Source organism: Sebastes umbrosus, chromosome 10 (genome assembly GCF_015220745.1).
Source record: "Sebastes umbrosus isolate fSebUmb1 chromosome 10, fSebUmb1.pri, whole genome shotgun sequence".
NCBI classification, from domain to species: domain Eukaryota; kingdom Metazoa; phylum Chordata; class Actinopteri; order Perciformes; family Sebastidae; genus Sebastes; species Sebastes umbrosus.
Genome location: NC_051278.1, coordinates 31,349,468 through 31,365,967, shown reverse-complemented (window position 1 = coordinate 31,365,967; position 16,500 = coordinate 31,349,468). Strand labels below are relative to the sequence as shown.

Here is a 16,500-nt window from a genome sequence, read left to right as displayed (position 1 = left end):
AGTATAGTATAGTAGTATGTTAAGAAAAGTCTTAAAAGTACTACTATTTATACTTAATAAAAGTGCTCCTTCTTGATCAGCTACATTAAAATGCTGTTAACACGTTAAAGCTTCAGTAATAGTGAAAACATAAAACACATATGTATTACTACGACACTGATAGGAGTCATTCTGATGCATAATGAGTATTTTTTCTTTTGATACTTTAAGTCAATTTTATTAACAATATGTATATGCTTTTATATAAGTATGATTTTAAATGTATTATGATATTTTACATTTTTGGTATTGTTACTTTTACTTTAGTAAAGGATGTGAATGTTTTTCCAAACTTTCCTTTATGCATTGCGTTTTGGAAGAGTAGTATTATAATGTCACCTTTTTCTTGTGTGAACTCAAAATTAGTATGTTGTATGGATTGTGTGATTCAAAGATTACTGGCATCAATTTGATTCATGAAAGGCTGTCTCATGCAGTCCAGCCCTATCCCAGGTCTCTCCTCTGTCCCCTGACCTGCATCTGCAGCCCTCCTCTGCTTGGTTGTGAACCCTTTACGGTCCCAGATATTCCTGTTTCATGTGATACAAGCTGCTCCTGACCCCGACTGAGGCAGGCCTTAGATAACACACGCTGGTTGTTTCCCAAGAAGATAGTGTGCTAGTTGACGTCAGAGGGTCGGCCCGGGTTAGTGGAGCTTATTTGGGATACAAATTAAGATGCAGGAGAAGTGACATGGGGTCATCGGGAACTTTTGTTATGAACCAGGGCTTGTTTTGGCAATTCTTCTCCTTTTGTGGCGTTGGCTAATAAAAATGAGTACAGTTGACATGGATGGGTAAAATTGCAGGAACACAATTTTCTTTCAATCGAAACATTTAAGCTTATTAAGGTGTTACTTTACTTTACTATTCCCTTTATGATTTCACCTGAAGAACCATTTCTGAGCAATTTTTTGCAGTGCTGAAATAAGAACCAAAACGTGAAGAATAATCACTGAAAATAATCACATGAATCATGTTATGAAACTGCACAGCAACAAGAGACTACAGCATGTTACTGAATGACCAGGTCAAAGGATAGCAGAGTATGACGACCAAAATAAACACGCTCAAGTGGAGCAATTTGATTTAATACTTTAGTAATTAGGACTCAAACCACGCTAGTGAAATATTTATCAGGCTTTTGCACCAGTACAAAAACACACGGCTTACATAATCTTCAATCTATGAGGACATGAGTACAAGCTCTCTTTTTTTTCTGAGTGTAACTTACTAAATCTCTACTAGGCTTTTTTTTCCAGTGCTCCCTATACTGGCACACACATTGTTAAGCTTAATAACCTTACATATACAAAAAAAAAAAGATAAAGCTGTAGAGAAAAAAAAAGAAGATTGAAAAGGGAACAAGCAAAAGCTGCAGATGGATATCTGCCAGAGGCGCTCTAATCATTTGCCAAGACGGAGAAGAGAGGGAGAGAAAAAGAAAATCCTTCATTTGAACTTTGATGTTAGTGCAGCGCTCTGCTGCCACCCAGCAGCAGACAGCGGTACTGCAACAAGTGCTTCAACAAAACTTTTTTTCTTATCCAAATTCTAATGATTCCCATGTTTAAACTGTTAACACACTTTTAGTTATTATTTCATACATCAAGAAGGGTGACTTTAAACGCTTTACTGACGTAGCAGGACAGTTATTTCATGTGTCTTTACCATTATGTAAGAATCAGAAATTAACAGTGACACCTGTGGCCGCCAAGTCAACGCTACTCGCTCGTTTTCTCACACACTCGCTGCTGCGCCCTCTCACCTCCCACATGCACACACACTCCCACAGCACTAGTTCCCCCCCACCCTCACACGTCGGTCCCATTCCTGTTTTGCGAAACAGGCTTCACTAGATATAACTTTGCTTTTCTTGTGCTTCCGTGGAGTTTGTGTTGGAGTCTGAGTTGTGGTGGGGGCTGGTCGTTTATTGGCGTTAGCGGACTCCATTTCTAACCAAACGTTAGCTACGGTTGCACACTGTTAGCTGGAAAGAGCTGAAAATAAAGGCACTCGTGAGTGTGCATGATGTCACGTCTGTTGGATTTTTCCCGGAAAAAACGTCCCAGGCTCTTCACATTAAAAGCAGTCTTCAGGCTGATAGAGGAAACCCAGAAAGTCACATTTTTTATGTTAGTTTACAACTTGTTCACACATTGGCAATAAAAATTATTAAAAAACGTTTATACGTGTAAAAAGTTACATACAGTCCCTTTAAAAAAGAGTGCAGAGTTTCTGATGTTGAAATTATTGTGAATTTCTCCCCTGAATTAAGCACTTTTAGTCACTGTAAAACATCCCAATAACAACAGCAAAATGAAAGTGGAAAACATGGCTCAGTGTCGAACCAGTCGAACTAGAACCCAAACTACTTCCTTCGACTGCTGCAAAAACACCTCCTACAGTAAAAACCTGACTCCGATGTGTGCATTTGGTCTGATTATTGCAACTGGTCCAGATGTGTTCACCAGTCCTGACTGGACTTCTGTTTGATGAATTTTAGGGACAAGTAATAGAGCGCCATGAAGACCAGACAGACTGCCAGCAGGACCAGATAGCACGAGTACAAAGGGTACTGGTTCATGTTCATGGCCTCCACCACCTCGAAGACAAACAGAGAGGGTTACAGGATGAGAAGGACTTTGGTTTATCCCAGTATGTGCAGTACTTTGGTTTTAATAGCTGTGTTTATTTACGTACAATTAATGCCTGATATTATAGTTTTCAACTTTTATAACATGGAGTGAATACAATAATGCTAATAAAAAGAAACTCCAAAACGGCACAACCAGAACTATTCAGAATGTGGAACCGTTTGATGAAAACCCATGTATGATTCTGTATTTGTGTTTGTTTCTAACTCACGTGTATGCCGTCGACATTGATGGTGATGTTTCGGATGGTAACGGGGTACTTGTTGCCTCTGAACTGCACCTGCAGCATGCCCTCAAAACCCCAACGCATGAAGGAGGCGTGAGAGAACCACGAGGCCACTGGGGAGTCAAAAACATGCAACATCACACACTGACCAGCATCTTTTCATTTCCCCCCAAGCTGTTCTCTATCCTCACACGGGACAATGAATCCGTCTCCTCACCGAGCCACATATTCTCTATGCTGATGACGAAACCTCCGGTCAAATAGAAGACGGTGAAAAAGGAGTTGCCCATGAAGGCCGAGGTCTGCAGGGTGGGCAGCGCGGCAGCTACAAACAGAGCCATGGCTCGACTGCAGTAAACCATCAGCCACACCAGGATGAAGTTGAGCAGGAAACGGTCCGAAGCCTCGTTGAGACCGGCCAGCCAATAGATGGGCAGGCCGTACACCAGAGTGAACACGCAGTGCTCTGGTAACTCCCCCAGGACCTGCATGTGGAGATAGCATACATTCAAATACACAGAACACATTCAGTGTTGATCCTGGCTGGTGTATTTGCAATGCAGACATGCTTTCCAACATCACATTACAGTACTGTAGCGTGACTCCAGCATGGAGCGACGATGACCCCTACTGGAGACGCAGCTTCATCACCGTGGTTTACCTTGGCAAAGAAGTAGGAGGTGACGGAGTACATGCCGTCCTCCAGCTCGTGGTACAGCATGGCTCTCTCTGTGTGACCTGCAGATAACATGAAGTTAGTCTGATGAGGTGCAGCATTATAAACCTCTGGCATCAGGCTTCCTTGCAGATTGGAGCTGTTCTTCAGTTTGTTGCATGCTGGTACACAATACAGCAACAAATATCACAAATTACAGAGTCTCATCAGCTACGTAAATGTAGTATTTCTATTGTGATATTGTGTGAATTGTTTTTTTCAGAGATTTTTTTATTTTCCTTGGGCCTTTGTGTGATATACTGTACTCGGGCACTGTTACAGTATTCAACTCAGAGTCATAAGTGACCTTGGAATCAGTTTTATAACTCTTGTAGTCACTTGACTTTGACCTTGAACCCGACTTACTTGCTGTTGCTATCTCTGCAACTGTTGAGACGGATTATAATATAACTCAGAATCCGAGGACACAGTGTCCAACTCTATCTCTCACAAATCTGTTTAATGACTTCTTTATAACTTTTAATAACCTACTGTTTTGAACCTCAAGAGGACCACAAGAGTCACGGAAATAGTAATAATAGCTTCAAGGCTTTCGTCATATGAAGTGGGCATGGTTTCATCTAAAGTGGCATGTGATTGATAGCCAATCAGAGAGAGCTTGGTACACTCCACATCGCTAATTTGCATTTGTTCTACCTCATTTTACCAGTGCAAGGCCCAAAGTGTCATGGAAAGGCTAAGAGGAGAAGCTAAATCAAATAGCGTGTAGGAAAAGCAGCAGGGAAATGTAAATGCAAAAATGGGAAAGAAAATTGCGAAATTTGTGAATCCAGATATTTCTCTTTTTAAATTACATTTTCAATTTATTTTTTAAATTCCATTATATATTTATGAATGCATTAATGTATTTTTAAATGATGTACTTATTGACTGTTTTATCATGTTTTTTATTTTATTTATTACTGATGGATTAATATTTAATTTGTAAATTCTTTTTATAATTCCTTTTTTTATTGCCCAGTAAAAGTCAAATAATGAATTACTTTGTGATTTAGTCTATTAATTCATAGATTAATAAGTTAATTTGTAAACAATTTTTATTGTAAAATTCGTTATTAATTAATTATATGCTTTATCAGTATTTCCGTGACTCTTGTTGTCTTACGTGCACCTCTGGCTGGTTTGTCTTCTTACAGTTTTTCTCCACTGACTTGATTCACTTCTGCCAGCTGTGTTCTAAGAACGCAAATACAGCAATCACAAATGCACTTTGAAGGATTTCTGGCTCTTTTCACACAAATAATATGTAAAAAATATTTTCTTTGTGTTGCTTGTTTTTGTGTATTTTCTTAATTTGTTTCAGTTTGTCTGTAAACAATATGTTGTGATGCTTGTTATAATGGCTATGCTTGTCCAAATTAGATGTCCCATATGTGTTGACATGCTTCACAACTGTAATAAAAATGAAAAATATGGAAACAAAAAGTGCAGACATTTGAGTGCAGTTTTCAGCTGAGAGTCTTCTGCTCATCTTGTTCCTAATGAAGAGAAATCTGTTTCTGCTGTGCATCAATAAAGATGCTATCAAGATTAGATTCAATTTGTATGTGAACTTTATTAACTGCTTGACTGATTTTCAGACTGGCTCTGACTCTTGAACCGGCTGTAATTACTCACATTTAGCTATGACATCCAGCACCACAGCGAATGGGGTGAGGGCTCCGATCATGTAGAGGAGGGCGACTGTGTCCTGAATGGTCAGACGCTCTTGTCCCGCCCCGTAGTAGAGACAACCGACCAGCAGCGACATGAGGAGCGCCTCGAAGCCGTGGACCAATAAGGTGACCAGGTCCCTGAAGTCATTGTACATGTGACGTCTGAGGGAGAAGAAAGGAGGGGAGGTCAATAAACATGAACACATGAACACCACCTGCTGCAATTGAGAGTCTATGAAAACAAGTTTGCACTGAGCAGAGAAGTCAAAATGAATAGGTAAAAGTAAAGGATAAATGATTTAAAAGTAGTAGAAGCACAAATGCAAAACTGATCAAACCTATCAAAAAAAAGACAAAAGAGATCAAACCCAAACATTGACAATTCCAGGACCATAAAAAATATTATAATATCCGTAAAACGGACAAAAAGGGTTGTGAGCCGCTGCTGTAACACATCCGTGTGAGTTGCTCTTACCTGATGAGGGTCGTGAATTGGTGTAGTCGGCCAGGCAGTCTGTTTATATGCTTGGAAATGTCGATTACTTCCTCTCCTTTTACTTTGATCAGCTGCTGAGGGCTGCAGGAGGGAAAACAGTGGATCATGTGGTCAGTGTATAGCACACTGGAACAAGTTTCCCATCAAATATTATTAAATTATTAATGGATGAATCTCTAGAAATGAATAAAATTCACTTCAAAATGTCCTGTTTTGAGTCCACAGCTAAAAACTTGACCACAAAGAATGTTGCCTCTGAAACGGGTCACTCAAACCTGTTCAAGCAACACAAAAATGCCTTGTAGCTGCTGCTGTAGCTGCTGCTGAGATAAGTGAGAACCCAACCCTGCCTTTATATATGTCATTGTAAGGGACAGGGGGAGGTAATGAGAGGAGAACTAGATGAAAAATTGTAGGACAAGATAAGTGGAAACAAGAGAAAAGTTATGTGGAAAATATGTGAATGTATAGATAAAGAAAAGGTGGGGAAAAAAGGGCAAACTTAAACACACAGCTACCTTTCAGTCTGTGTGGGTGCTGTGTTGGTCCCAGCTGGTTTCCACATGTGATCGTCGGTGTCTCTGACCTTTTCCATGAAGTGCTCAGCCAGAACTGTGGACCGCTCCAAACACTTGGCCTCTTGCTCTGGATTACGCCGGTCTATACTGATCAGATCAACTGTACACACACACAGACACACACAGAGACACACACACACCAACAAAATGAAGCTTGAATAAGTAAACAGGTTTATAAAGAAGAATGGGTCACAAATGACACCATGGATGTCTCAAGAGTATAGAGTATAGTATTAGCATTAATAGGACGGATGCTGAAAACATTTTGACCATTTTAAAGCTGCTTTTGGTGGCACATTTCTTGGTGCTAAATTTCCTTCTTGTTGCCAATGAGTGTTGGGGTGATAAGAACTTTCAGACATTGTTGGGCGCTGGAAAGAAGCACCACTTCATGCTGTTTTTGACAGCTTCCTACACACACACTAACCATAGAAGTCAGAGGGGTTGCAGTATCGTGGGCAGGGGTATCCCAGGGCGGTGAAGTAAGGTACCATGTCATGAGCAGCGCCACAGTAAACGGCAGAACCCGATGACAGCAGGACGACGAGGTCAAATAGCTGGAAGATATCAGACCGAGGCTGGTGGACCGACAGCAGGACCAGACGGTTTCCGCGGGCCAGGCGGGACAGCGTGATCACCAGGTTGTGGGCCGTGAAGCTGTCCAAACCTGACGTGGGCTCGTCCAAGATCAAAATACCTGAAATGTAAAAACACAAGTTCAATAATCCATATAAGACACAACCTACCGGTCATGAAAATTTATAGTAAAGTATGCCATAAATGATATCGTAAAAAAAATCATAGTAAAGTATGCCATAAAAAAATGGCATAAAAAAGTAATAGTATAGTTAGCCCCAAAAAATGCTCTGAGACCCACAAACCCATTTTTGTCTTTTTTAAGGGGGATCCAGCTCAGTGTGTCAAGATGTTCTACTCATAAATAAGAAATAAACATGAATTAATTCATTCATTAATTGATAAAAATTGTGAAAGTGTGTGAACGTTCGTGATGGTCACTTATGTCTCATAAGTTGTTGCAGCAATTTTTGGATTGATATCATTTGTTACACAGATTTGGTGCTAAATTTAACCATTTTTTACCACTCAAGAATTGATAAGAATGATCAATAATCCCTCCAAAATACCACATTAAGACACCAAGACCTTGAGGAACACCATAGAAAAAGCCATGCTGTGATTTGGTTTCAAAACTTTTGACATTTGAAGATGTCTGCAAGAATTGCATTTTTCGGCGATTTCGTCTGTTGTGTAAACTGCTCAGAAACCCCCTCATTGTCAACCTAGCTAGGAAAGCCATCCATCCTCTGAATGCTCTAGGTCTCTAGTTTGATACATCCATCCTCTGACTGCTCTAGGACTCTAGTTTGATCCATCCATCCTCTAAATGCTCTCGGTCTCTAGTTTGATCCATCCATCCTCTGAATGCTCTAGGTCTCTAGTTTGATCTATCCATCCTCTGAATGCTCTAGGTCTCTAGTCTGATCCATCCATCCTCTGAATGCTCTAGGTCTCTAGTTTGGGGCTGTAAAGTTTCATGAGGCTGTGATTATCCTAGAGGTCACCACAGGTCATTTTATACAGTGAGGTCAAGTTTCAAAAAATGGTCTCACTACAGTGAAATGGTTACTATGAGGACTAACATCATCACACATGAACACAGTTGGGCTCTTTGGATCCACAAGAGTCTCAGCTTGACAGTGATACCCAATTTATGCAATTCCAAGACTGTTTAAGGACCCCGGAAACTATTTTCAGAATAGGCAATATTAATACTGCATGGTTTTTGCCCCAAACTGCATGTGATTATCATAAAGTGGCCATGTCTTTAAAGGGCACTCGTGGGTACCCATAGAACCCATTTTCATTCACATAATTTGAGGTCAGAGGTCAAGGGGCCCCTGTGAAAATGGCCAGTTTTTCCTCACAGATCTTCCTTGAGGAGAATCTGCATGTGAATCTTCCTGCTAAATTTGACCAAGATTTTTCAATTTTATGAGTAAATTACAAGCCAGTTCAATAAAAGTAAAGTTCAAAATGAAAGTTAAAATCAAGAGTTGAAGAGGTTGTCTGTTTTTTCTCTCACCGGGATTCCAGAGAAGTTGTACAGCTATACTGACTCTCCTCCTCTCTCCTCCAGAAACACCCCTCACAAAGTCGTTTCCCACCCTGGTGTGAGCACACTGTCGCAGCCGCAGCTCTGCGATGACATCATCCACCTGTGACAGAAAACCGCAGAGACTTCAGTCTGTCACATGTAACTTACAGTATAACATCTGTCTCTCACATCACACAGAACAGTTCATCTTATTGTTTATTTCAGCTCAGTATATTTTGAGGAAAAAGAACTTGACACCGCCATCACAACTGGTCCAAATGTAGATTATATGCACAGCGCAACATCTCAAGTATGAGGTCAGTGTTTGTATTACAAGATGTCTTTGTGTCGTGTACATTCTGTGTCTATCTGGATATGGTTTAATCTTACCCTCTGGTCCCTCTGAGCCTGTGTGAAGTGGGTGGGAAGCCTCAGTTTGGCAACAAACACGAGAGTTTCGCGAACAGTGAGGTGAGGAAGAAGCCGGTCGTCTTGCCGGACATGAGCGATGTTCTTCTTCACCAGCTGCGGCGTGTTGGGCTTCCCGTTAATCAGAACCTGACCAGACGTCATCGTGCCGCCCTCATCGCGACAAGTTATTATGTCCAGCAAAGATGTTTTACCACAACCTGGGAGAAGATGATTTTAAATAAAAGATGACGCATCAAAACAAAACAAAACAATATACAAGTAAAAAAGAGCACATAAGCAAAACAGTGAGCACGGTTTCAGGAGGCATGAACTACATGTACTACATTAGGTTTGGGACATTGATTAGTCTCCAAACGTAGCAGATGTTTTATTCCATTCCATTCATGTAGCTGGAGTTTAAAGAAAAATAGAGTTTTTATTGTTTCTCTGTTGTGTAATAGTGTTTCATGTCATGGAGTCTTGGGTTGTCCATGTGAACAATGCTGCTGACATGAGGTCCTTAGCCAAGCTTGACAGCAGAAAAGCAGGTGGAACAATGACATCATCCCACGAGGCTATTACATGTATAACCTTGATTAGAAATGGTAATACTCAGTGTGCCCTTACCAAAAATAATTGTATTCAAGTGTGCTATTAGTATACTTCTTTTAAACTTAAATAAGAGAGTATGCTTTCAGTTTACTTTTTATGTACTTATCAGAGATATACTTAACAAAATGATACCTAAGTATACTTGGCTTATACTGACAAGTATACAGAAAAGTCTAAGTATATTTGGCCTATGCTTACTTTTTGATAGAGTAGCCTATTAGAGGGTGTGAGAGTTTGTAAATGTGTGCTTTGATATGAATTTACTTCAATTCATCAGGAATTTTCTAAGTTTTTACATTCTCCGTTCACCCTGGAGGCATGCGAGAAAAAAAAAATATATTTTTTTTTTTAATCTCATCACAAAACATCAAGCCAAATAGCAAAAGAAGCAAGTCTCTTTTGTACTGCATGAATCATTGGCTAAATACGATAAGTTAAATAAAACTTACAAGTATACTTGCAGTAAAAACTTTTAAACTAGTAGTTCACTGAGAGTATACTAGTTTAAAGTGTACTTTCATGAAATAAAAAGTGGGCTACAAGTATATAACAGTAAACTAAAAGTATACCTATAAGTTCACTTGTAGTATAGTTCACTTCATAGTATAGTTGCAGTACAAAATACAACTTAGATGTAAACTAGCTATGTACTCAAAGTTTACTGTTCTTATACTTAAAGTACACTTAAAAGTATACTTTTATATATTAAAAAGTGGGCCAATTCAGCGACAAGAAGTATTGAAGTAGTACACTTACAAGTATACTGCTAGAACATTGATATTAGTATACTTATTACATAAAGTATACTTAGGAAATATACTTGAACTTTACATAAACTTGAAGTATACTACTTTTTCATAAGTGTGTGTGTGTGTGTGTGTGTGTGTGTGTGTGTGTGTGTGTGTGTGTGTGTACTTGTTTTCATGACAAATGAGGACTATTTTGTGATAACACACTTTCAATATCAGGACGCTCGTAAAAATGAAGACATTTTTGGCGTCCTCATTTTTCTGAGCTCGCCACAGTGTTCTACAGCCTCCGTAGCATTAAAATCAGGTCTGACCTAAATATGGCCTTAGACAAAATCTAAACAGATGGATGTATTCGTATAAGCACTGCTCGGAAATACTTTGATTCCCAGGTCTCTGGGACCTTGGGAAAGGCACGTCCCCATTTGTATTGTTTTGTTCAAAAGTCCTGATATTGTCTATAAATACGTGTGTGTGTGTGTGTGTGTGTGTGTGTGTGTGTGTGTGTGTGTGTGTGTGTCACCTGAGCTGCCGATGACAGCCAGCATCTGTCCGCTGCGGACTCGCAGGCTGAGCTTGTTGATGGCTGTCTGCTTGTTCCCTTTCATCTCCCACGGCATCTTGAACTCTGATAACCTCTCATACCAGGGGATCTGAGCCGCTGTGTCCACCTGGGAGCACAAACACACAAGCACACACATTTACACAATGCGCACATAAAACATGCACATAATGCAGTCCAGACATGCAACAGTTACAAGCTATAGATAACTGCGTATACGAGAGCAGAGCGGCTGCCCGTCAGTTACCTCATAGTGCAGGTCGCTGACCTCCAGCTCATTGCGCCCTCCACTGTAGGTGAAGTAGAGGCTGCTGTCCTCTTCAGACGAGAACAACTCGGTGTCTTGATGCTGTTAAAGAGGAGGAGACAGGTCAACGAGTTTCATAGAAGCAAGGACTCCTTTGACATGTTTTTATCTGTATTCATATCGGATCTGAAGGACAACCTGCAATAAAATCGGTGAAAGTAAAGATCAGTTAAGAGTTATAAAACTCTTACCGAGTTGCCAATAATCATTAATTTGTAATTGGTTTGAATAATAATTAATGCATTGCTTGCATGCACACTATCTGTGAAAATCAGCTGAGAACATTATCCCAAACTATGTGCATGCAAGAGGTAAGGATGTGTGCATGTGTGCAAATAGTTGCCTTTTGTGGGTCCAGAGTCCTTTTGAAAATGTCCCTAATATTACGGCTATCATGTAATCCTTAAATCTCTCCAAGAAACTAAAAGTAAAAATGTACATTTCAAAATGCAGCACATGCTCACAGCCCATCTACTGTATGTTACATGTATATAGATGTCATGTAAAATAGCTGATATGGCTTCTAGTGACATGAACATCCAGTTCTCAGACCCTCCTGGTTGCTTTTCTTTTAGACATTAATCTGCCGAGTTTCTTTACGTAGTTCGGACACTCAAAATGTTGCCATTGTTCATGCAGCTGTTCTAACCAGTTAATGGGGTTACTGAAATAATACAGTAGAGTCCGTGGAAACCATACATTCCAATGCTATTAAACCAAACTTCAGATGAAACTGAATCTTTTTAGATAAACTATCCTGGTCAAGTAGAGCAAGGTTTTTACAAAAGGTCACACATTCATTGTAGAAACAAATGGATGATGCATTGTGGGAAGAACTGGGAAAAGGAAATATAAACAAACTAGAACATAGGGACTGAAAGCTGCACATTCAATCTGCAAACTACAAAACAGAAAAATATAAAAACATGGAAGTAAATCCTAATGCATCGATTGTCAAAGAGGAGAGGAGTAAAGCCAAATAAATGTAAATAGTAAAATACTAATTTTGAGCATTCATAGAGAAATGTATTCATATTTTATAGATAAAATCTAAATTACTTTAGCATTTGAAGTTGACGTCAAATAAAATTATATACTTTTTACTGCAAATTGGGGTCCTTTGTTGAAGGAAATAATAAATTATTGCTTATTTTATCTCATTAAACAAACTTTCATACCCACATTATAATTATAATCTGATTCAGGCACACACGGTTCAGTGAATACAATCAGAGGTTATGCAGCAGTCAGAGAGAGTAGCTCAGTGGATGGTGGGGGTGGGGATGAAAGGAATCAACAGAACGATTAGACATGGTTTTGATTTAACCAAAGTATATTAGTATATTAGCAGAGGAACTTAAAACCAATGCCTTGTGATCCCATGTAACAAACTGACCTGTGAGGTGCTGTTTACATGATTGAGGCCGGTGTCTGTGTCCATGACACAGTTGCTGGTTGACTTTTGTAGGGTCAAGAGGTCAACGCTCCCCTTTTTCTTCTTCTGTTCGGCTCCTCTCTTTTTCTCTCTACGGGTATCCGCCGTTGTTTTCCTCCTGTTGTTCCCCTTTGACTCTCTTTGTTAGCTAGTTTGACTCCAGTCCAGCTGAAGATCTCCTCTCGTCTCAGCCTTCTTTCTCAAAGCGTCCAAGTTCATGTCACGTCAGTTCCTCTGCGTCTGCTTTTCTGGTCACAGGGCACAATTTTGAGGACTGAGGCAAGACAGCCAGCCTGTCAATCTCCACAGCTGGGGTGTGTGTTGTGTTTTTTGTCTAGTTTTATACAGCTCCAGATCAAAGTTCTCTGAGATAACGCGGAGGTCACTGTGTGTTTATTGTTCCTGAGAGACACCGCTGCTCTCCTGCTCTGTACAGGGAACGAGTGCAGAGAAACAAAGTTTGGACCTGCAGGACGACTCGACTTTAGAGCTTCACATGCTGCGTGGATATGAACAAACTGATCTGAGACGGACTTGATCATTGTTTGGAGAAGCAGACTGTCCGCTGGAGACATGAACAAAGTTTATTCAGTGCAGGCGGTGGAGCCAGAGAACGGGACCAAAAGTAGAGAGTCCTACAAGTTTGTGTCGGAGGTGAAGAGGGATGTGGGGAGGGACGGTGGAGAGGAGCGATCAGAGCCCTCCTGTTGTCTCAGTGTCAGCAAGATCTCCTACACCGTCAGGTAAAAGCTGCCAACACAGAGTGTACAAGAGGATGACTGAGACAATAACAGACTCTAAGAATCAATGAGATGACATGATATAAATGATGTTGTATTATTATGCACATGTAGTTTAGTTTATTTGTTTACACATGTGCAAAATTACAAATTAATATATAACCCTCAGGGGCTTGATTAGGGCACTCTCCGAGGTATACCTTAATACATTAGAACAGAGTTTCAATCTTTTTTCAGCCATGAACCCCTCACAAGATAGAGAATATACCGGGGACCAACTCATATGTCTCGTATGTCCCTTGGAATAATATGATGTAGCCTATTTGTTTTTTTACACTTCTATAGTTTTAGTTATGTGAAAGAACAGCACAAGAGAAATGTGCTAGAAAGATATTAGACATTAGGGCTTTCAGATTTTCACTACATGATTAACGTGGCCAGAAGAATTCACGATAAAAATATTATCACGATATCTATAGCAAATTTGAAAAAAAAATAAGAATGCTATCAATCAGTCAAATACATCTTTAACGTTAACTGTTTATTGTGTGCGAGCGTAGGAAGGTGAAGAGAGAGTCTGTAACCATAACTGTACAAAAGCGTGATTTAAGAAGTGCTGGATTATTTACATTATGTACTGTATATTATTAACATAATATACATATTTCATTTTTAAATATCACAGTTATCGCCATATCGCGACACCCCTATTAGACACGTATTAAACATATTTGCAGATTATAAGAGTTATAGATTGCTTAGATTAGAATAGGATTTCTGAACTATTATACGGTATAGTTTTAAAAATCTAAATATTATTCGCTGAACTATGAAGTCTTTTTTTTTTTTAAATCTATATCATGGCAATTTAAATTAATGAATCTGAAAACTTTTCTCGGACCCCTGGGGGTCCCTGGTCCCCACTTTGACAATCACTGCATTAGAAAAGGAGAAACAAATATTAAAAGGATGGAAAAGAGAAAAGAGACAAAAGATAAGATTGTACACACAATCAGACAGAACAAAGAAATACAATTAAATTAGAATTACTAATTATTAGTGGACAGTTTACACAGGTGCAGGTACAGGTTGGGCAAATAGGAGGCCTGAGTTTATCATTGTGGGATTGATGATTATAGGAATACAGTTCATGACAATATGATTCTTGATGCTCTTTTCTGACAGGCAGTTTTGGGTTGAATCATCTACAATTTGACTCGCTCTAACTCTCATTTCTAATGAAATAGCAGAAATAGAAATGTAATGTGTAACACATGGGGACATTCTGTCTTATTATCTAGTGTCAAATAAAACACATTGTTGATTGTTGATAACTACTTACATACTTTCAAATGAAATGATTATCATTTTCATAGCGGGGATTGATTCTGTTCTGGGAATGTTAGAAAATATTGATGTTGAAAATGTCTGTGTTCCAGTGAGCGTGTGGGTCCGTGGTGGGACTTACCCTCCTACAAGAAGCGATGGACTCGTCAGATCCTCAATGATGTCTCCTTCCACGTAGACAGTGGACAGATCATGGGCATACTGGGCAATTCAGGTTTGCGCTTCCAGTCCAAAGAGCAAGAGTGTTTAAACGTGTTTAAGTGTTTATCCTCTGAAAGGATATTTTTAGGAACATAACTACAATAAGATCAGATCTGATATGAGTGATTTAGTTATTAGACACTCTTACATTTTGACAGGACCTTTCATTCAGGCTAGAGTGTGAAAATGGTCACACGTATTGCTCCCACATGTTCTCATCCTACCTCGTCATATACTGACGCTTTGGGTACATCCCAAGTCTCTTAATTGCAGCCGCGATTCCCTCACTTGCATCTTTCCCTTGCGTCTTAGTCCCTCCCACCAGGGATGCATGGAGAGACCAGGAAATATGGCTAAGGTCGAAAAGTAAAAAAATTACGTCCTAACATCTTTTCCTAACCACTTTTCTTTGACCTCAATGGAAAACGTCACAAGGTCAAGGAAAGATGAGGAGGAGAATTCAGAAGGTCTTAAAGGGACTGTTTGTAACTTTTGAAGCGTATAAATGTAGCGGGTCGGCACACATGCGCGCTCGCATATGCGCGCTTGCGTGAGGCCGGAGCCTCGTCTCCGCTGCCTGCTCTCCTTCACTCAGACAGCGCGCTGTCTCGCTCCACCTCTAGACGTGAACGCGCGCTCACTCCACACTGCAGAAGAGTTAGTTTAGCTCTGAGAATATCTAGTGAATGTAGAGTGGACATTTGTGCAGAAATAAATGCTGCAGCTCCTCCAGACCAACAGAGGTTTTCCGTGTCTTGTGAAGTGACGGGGCTCCTCAACGAGTTACGTTATCGTCTCGTTACCGACCAGGTGCCGGTGACTTCGGCTGCCGGCTGCGGTCGGGAGGCGATGATGTAACTCGTTGAGGAGCCCCGCTGCTGAAGCCTGCGCTGAGGCAGGAAAAGCCAACACTAGGATCAGCAGTGATTCATGGAGAGACTTTCGTCTGGTCAGCTAACATTACTGCCAAGCAGCTGAAATATAGAGTGATATTGTGGTTTTAGCTGACGTCTGTCTCCTCACTGTATTGAGCGATGCTCTTTCATGTCTATGTAGAGCGAGCAAGCGCGAGCTCGACGCTGACTTTCGTTGATTTCAAGGCCACAGGTGTCGCTGTTAAGCAGCATTTCTGAATCTTACAAATAGTCTCTTTAAGAAAAGACAACCGTGGTGTTCAGAGTCCGACTGCACTGTCACTAGGCTCCGTGATAATGATGCGACGGCGGCGGATGTTAGTGATGTGGTTCTGCCGTGGTAAAACTACCATGTTCTGAAGACGGACTACAAAAGGTGTGTGAAGGAGAGATACCACAGGTCCTTCTGCTGCTGTTCAGAGCTACAATTAACACAGAGTTTAACTAGACGGTGAATCAGAAGACCACTAAAATATAAAACGTTTACTCTGTGATCTGTCTTCACTCCGTTATGAAACTCAGCGACTTTGAGAGGTAAAGTTATCAGATCAATCCGGTCGGCAGCAACGTCCAATCAGTGACTGATATCCAAAAAGGGGGCGTGTCGGTCGGTAAAAGACTTCCCTGAAAGCTGCTCTTGTGTATCCTCGCTCATCGCTCCTCAGAGATCCCTCCTCGCTCCTCCGTGCAGAAATAAGAGCTTTGAGACGGTCTTCAAGA

At 40.4% G+C, this 16,500-nt stretch overlaps 2 protein-coding genes and 1 long non-coding RNA gene across 3 annotated transcripts in view; 1 reads left to right on the top strand and 2 right to left on the bottom strand.

The window, feature by feature from the left end:
* Positions 1-507: 507 nt before the first annotated feature.
* Positions 508-16,500, bottom strand: part of LOC119495324 — a 27,853-nt gene continuing 11,860 nt past the window's right edge. The window contains exons 2-3 of the long non-coding RNA XR_005208445.1: positions 15,246-15,248; positions 508-519 (exon numbers count right to left, since the gene is read on the bottom strand). This is a non-coding gene — a long non-coding RNA (uncharacterized LOC119495324). The remainder of the gene's footprint in view (positions 520-15,245; positions 15,249-16,500) is intronic.
* On the bottom strand, positions 1,118-12,584 carry abcg8 (ATP-binding cassette, sub-family G (WHITE), member 8). The gene is made up of 13 exons (XM_037781661.1): positions 12,540-12,584; positions 11,084-11,185; positions 10,798-10,945; positions 8,893-9,131; positions 8,491-8,623; positions 6,814-7,083; positions 6,327-6,486; positions 5,788-5,889; positions 5,275-5,474; positions 3,583-3,659; positions 3,139-3,406; positions 2,907-3,034; positions 1,118-2,643 (listed from the first exon to the last, which is right to left on the bottom strand). Exons 1-13 carry the CDS (start codon positions 12,582-12,584, stop codon positions 2,506-2,508), a joined length of 2,010 nt encoding a protein of 669 aa, XP_037637589.1. The 3' UTR covers positions 1,118-2,505.
* Positions 12,682-16,500, top strand: part of abcg5 (ATP-binding cassette, sub-family G (WHITE), member 5) — a 20,510-nt gene continuing 16,691 nt past the window's right edge. The window contains exons 1-2 of the mRNA XM_037781662.1: positions 12,682-13,321; positions 14,758-14,879. Coding sequence (XP_037637590.1) covers positions 13,152-13,321; positions 14,758-14,879 — 292 coding nt within the window. The 5' untranslated portion in view covers positions 12,682-13,151. The remainder of the gene's footprint in view (positions 13,322-14,757; positions 14,880-16,500) is intronic.

Coding starts and splice junctions, on each gene's coding strand:
- abcg8 (XM_037781661.1), bottom strand. CDS start 12,584: ATGGACACAGACACCGGCCTCAATCATGTAAACAGCACCTCACAG. Junction 7,084..8,490: donor ACAACTTCTCTGGAATCCCG/GTGAGAGAAAAA, acceptor TTTACATTTCAG/GTATTTTGATCTTGGACGAG. Junction 5,890..6,326: donor GCACCCACACAGACTGAAAG/GTAGCTGTGTGT, acceptor TCCCTCCTGCAG/CCCTCAGCAGCTGATCAAAG.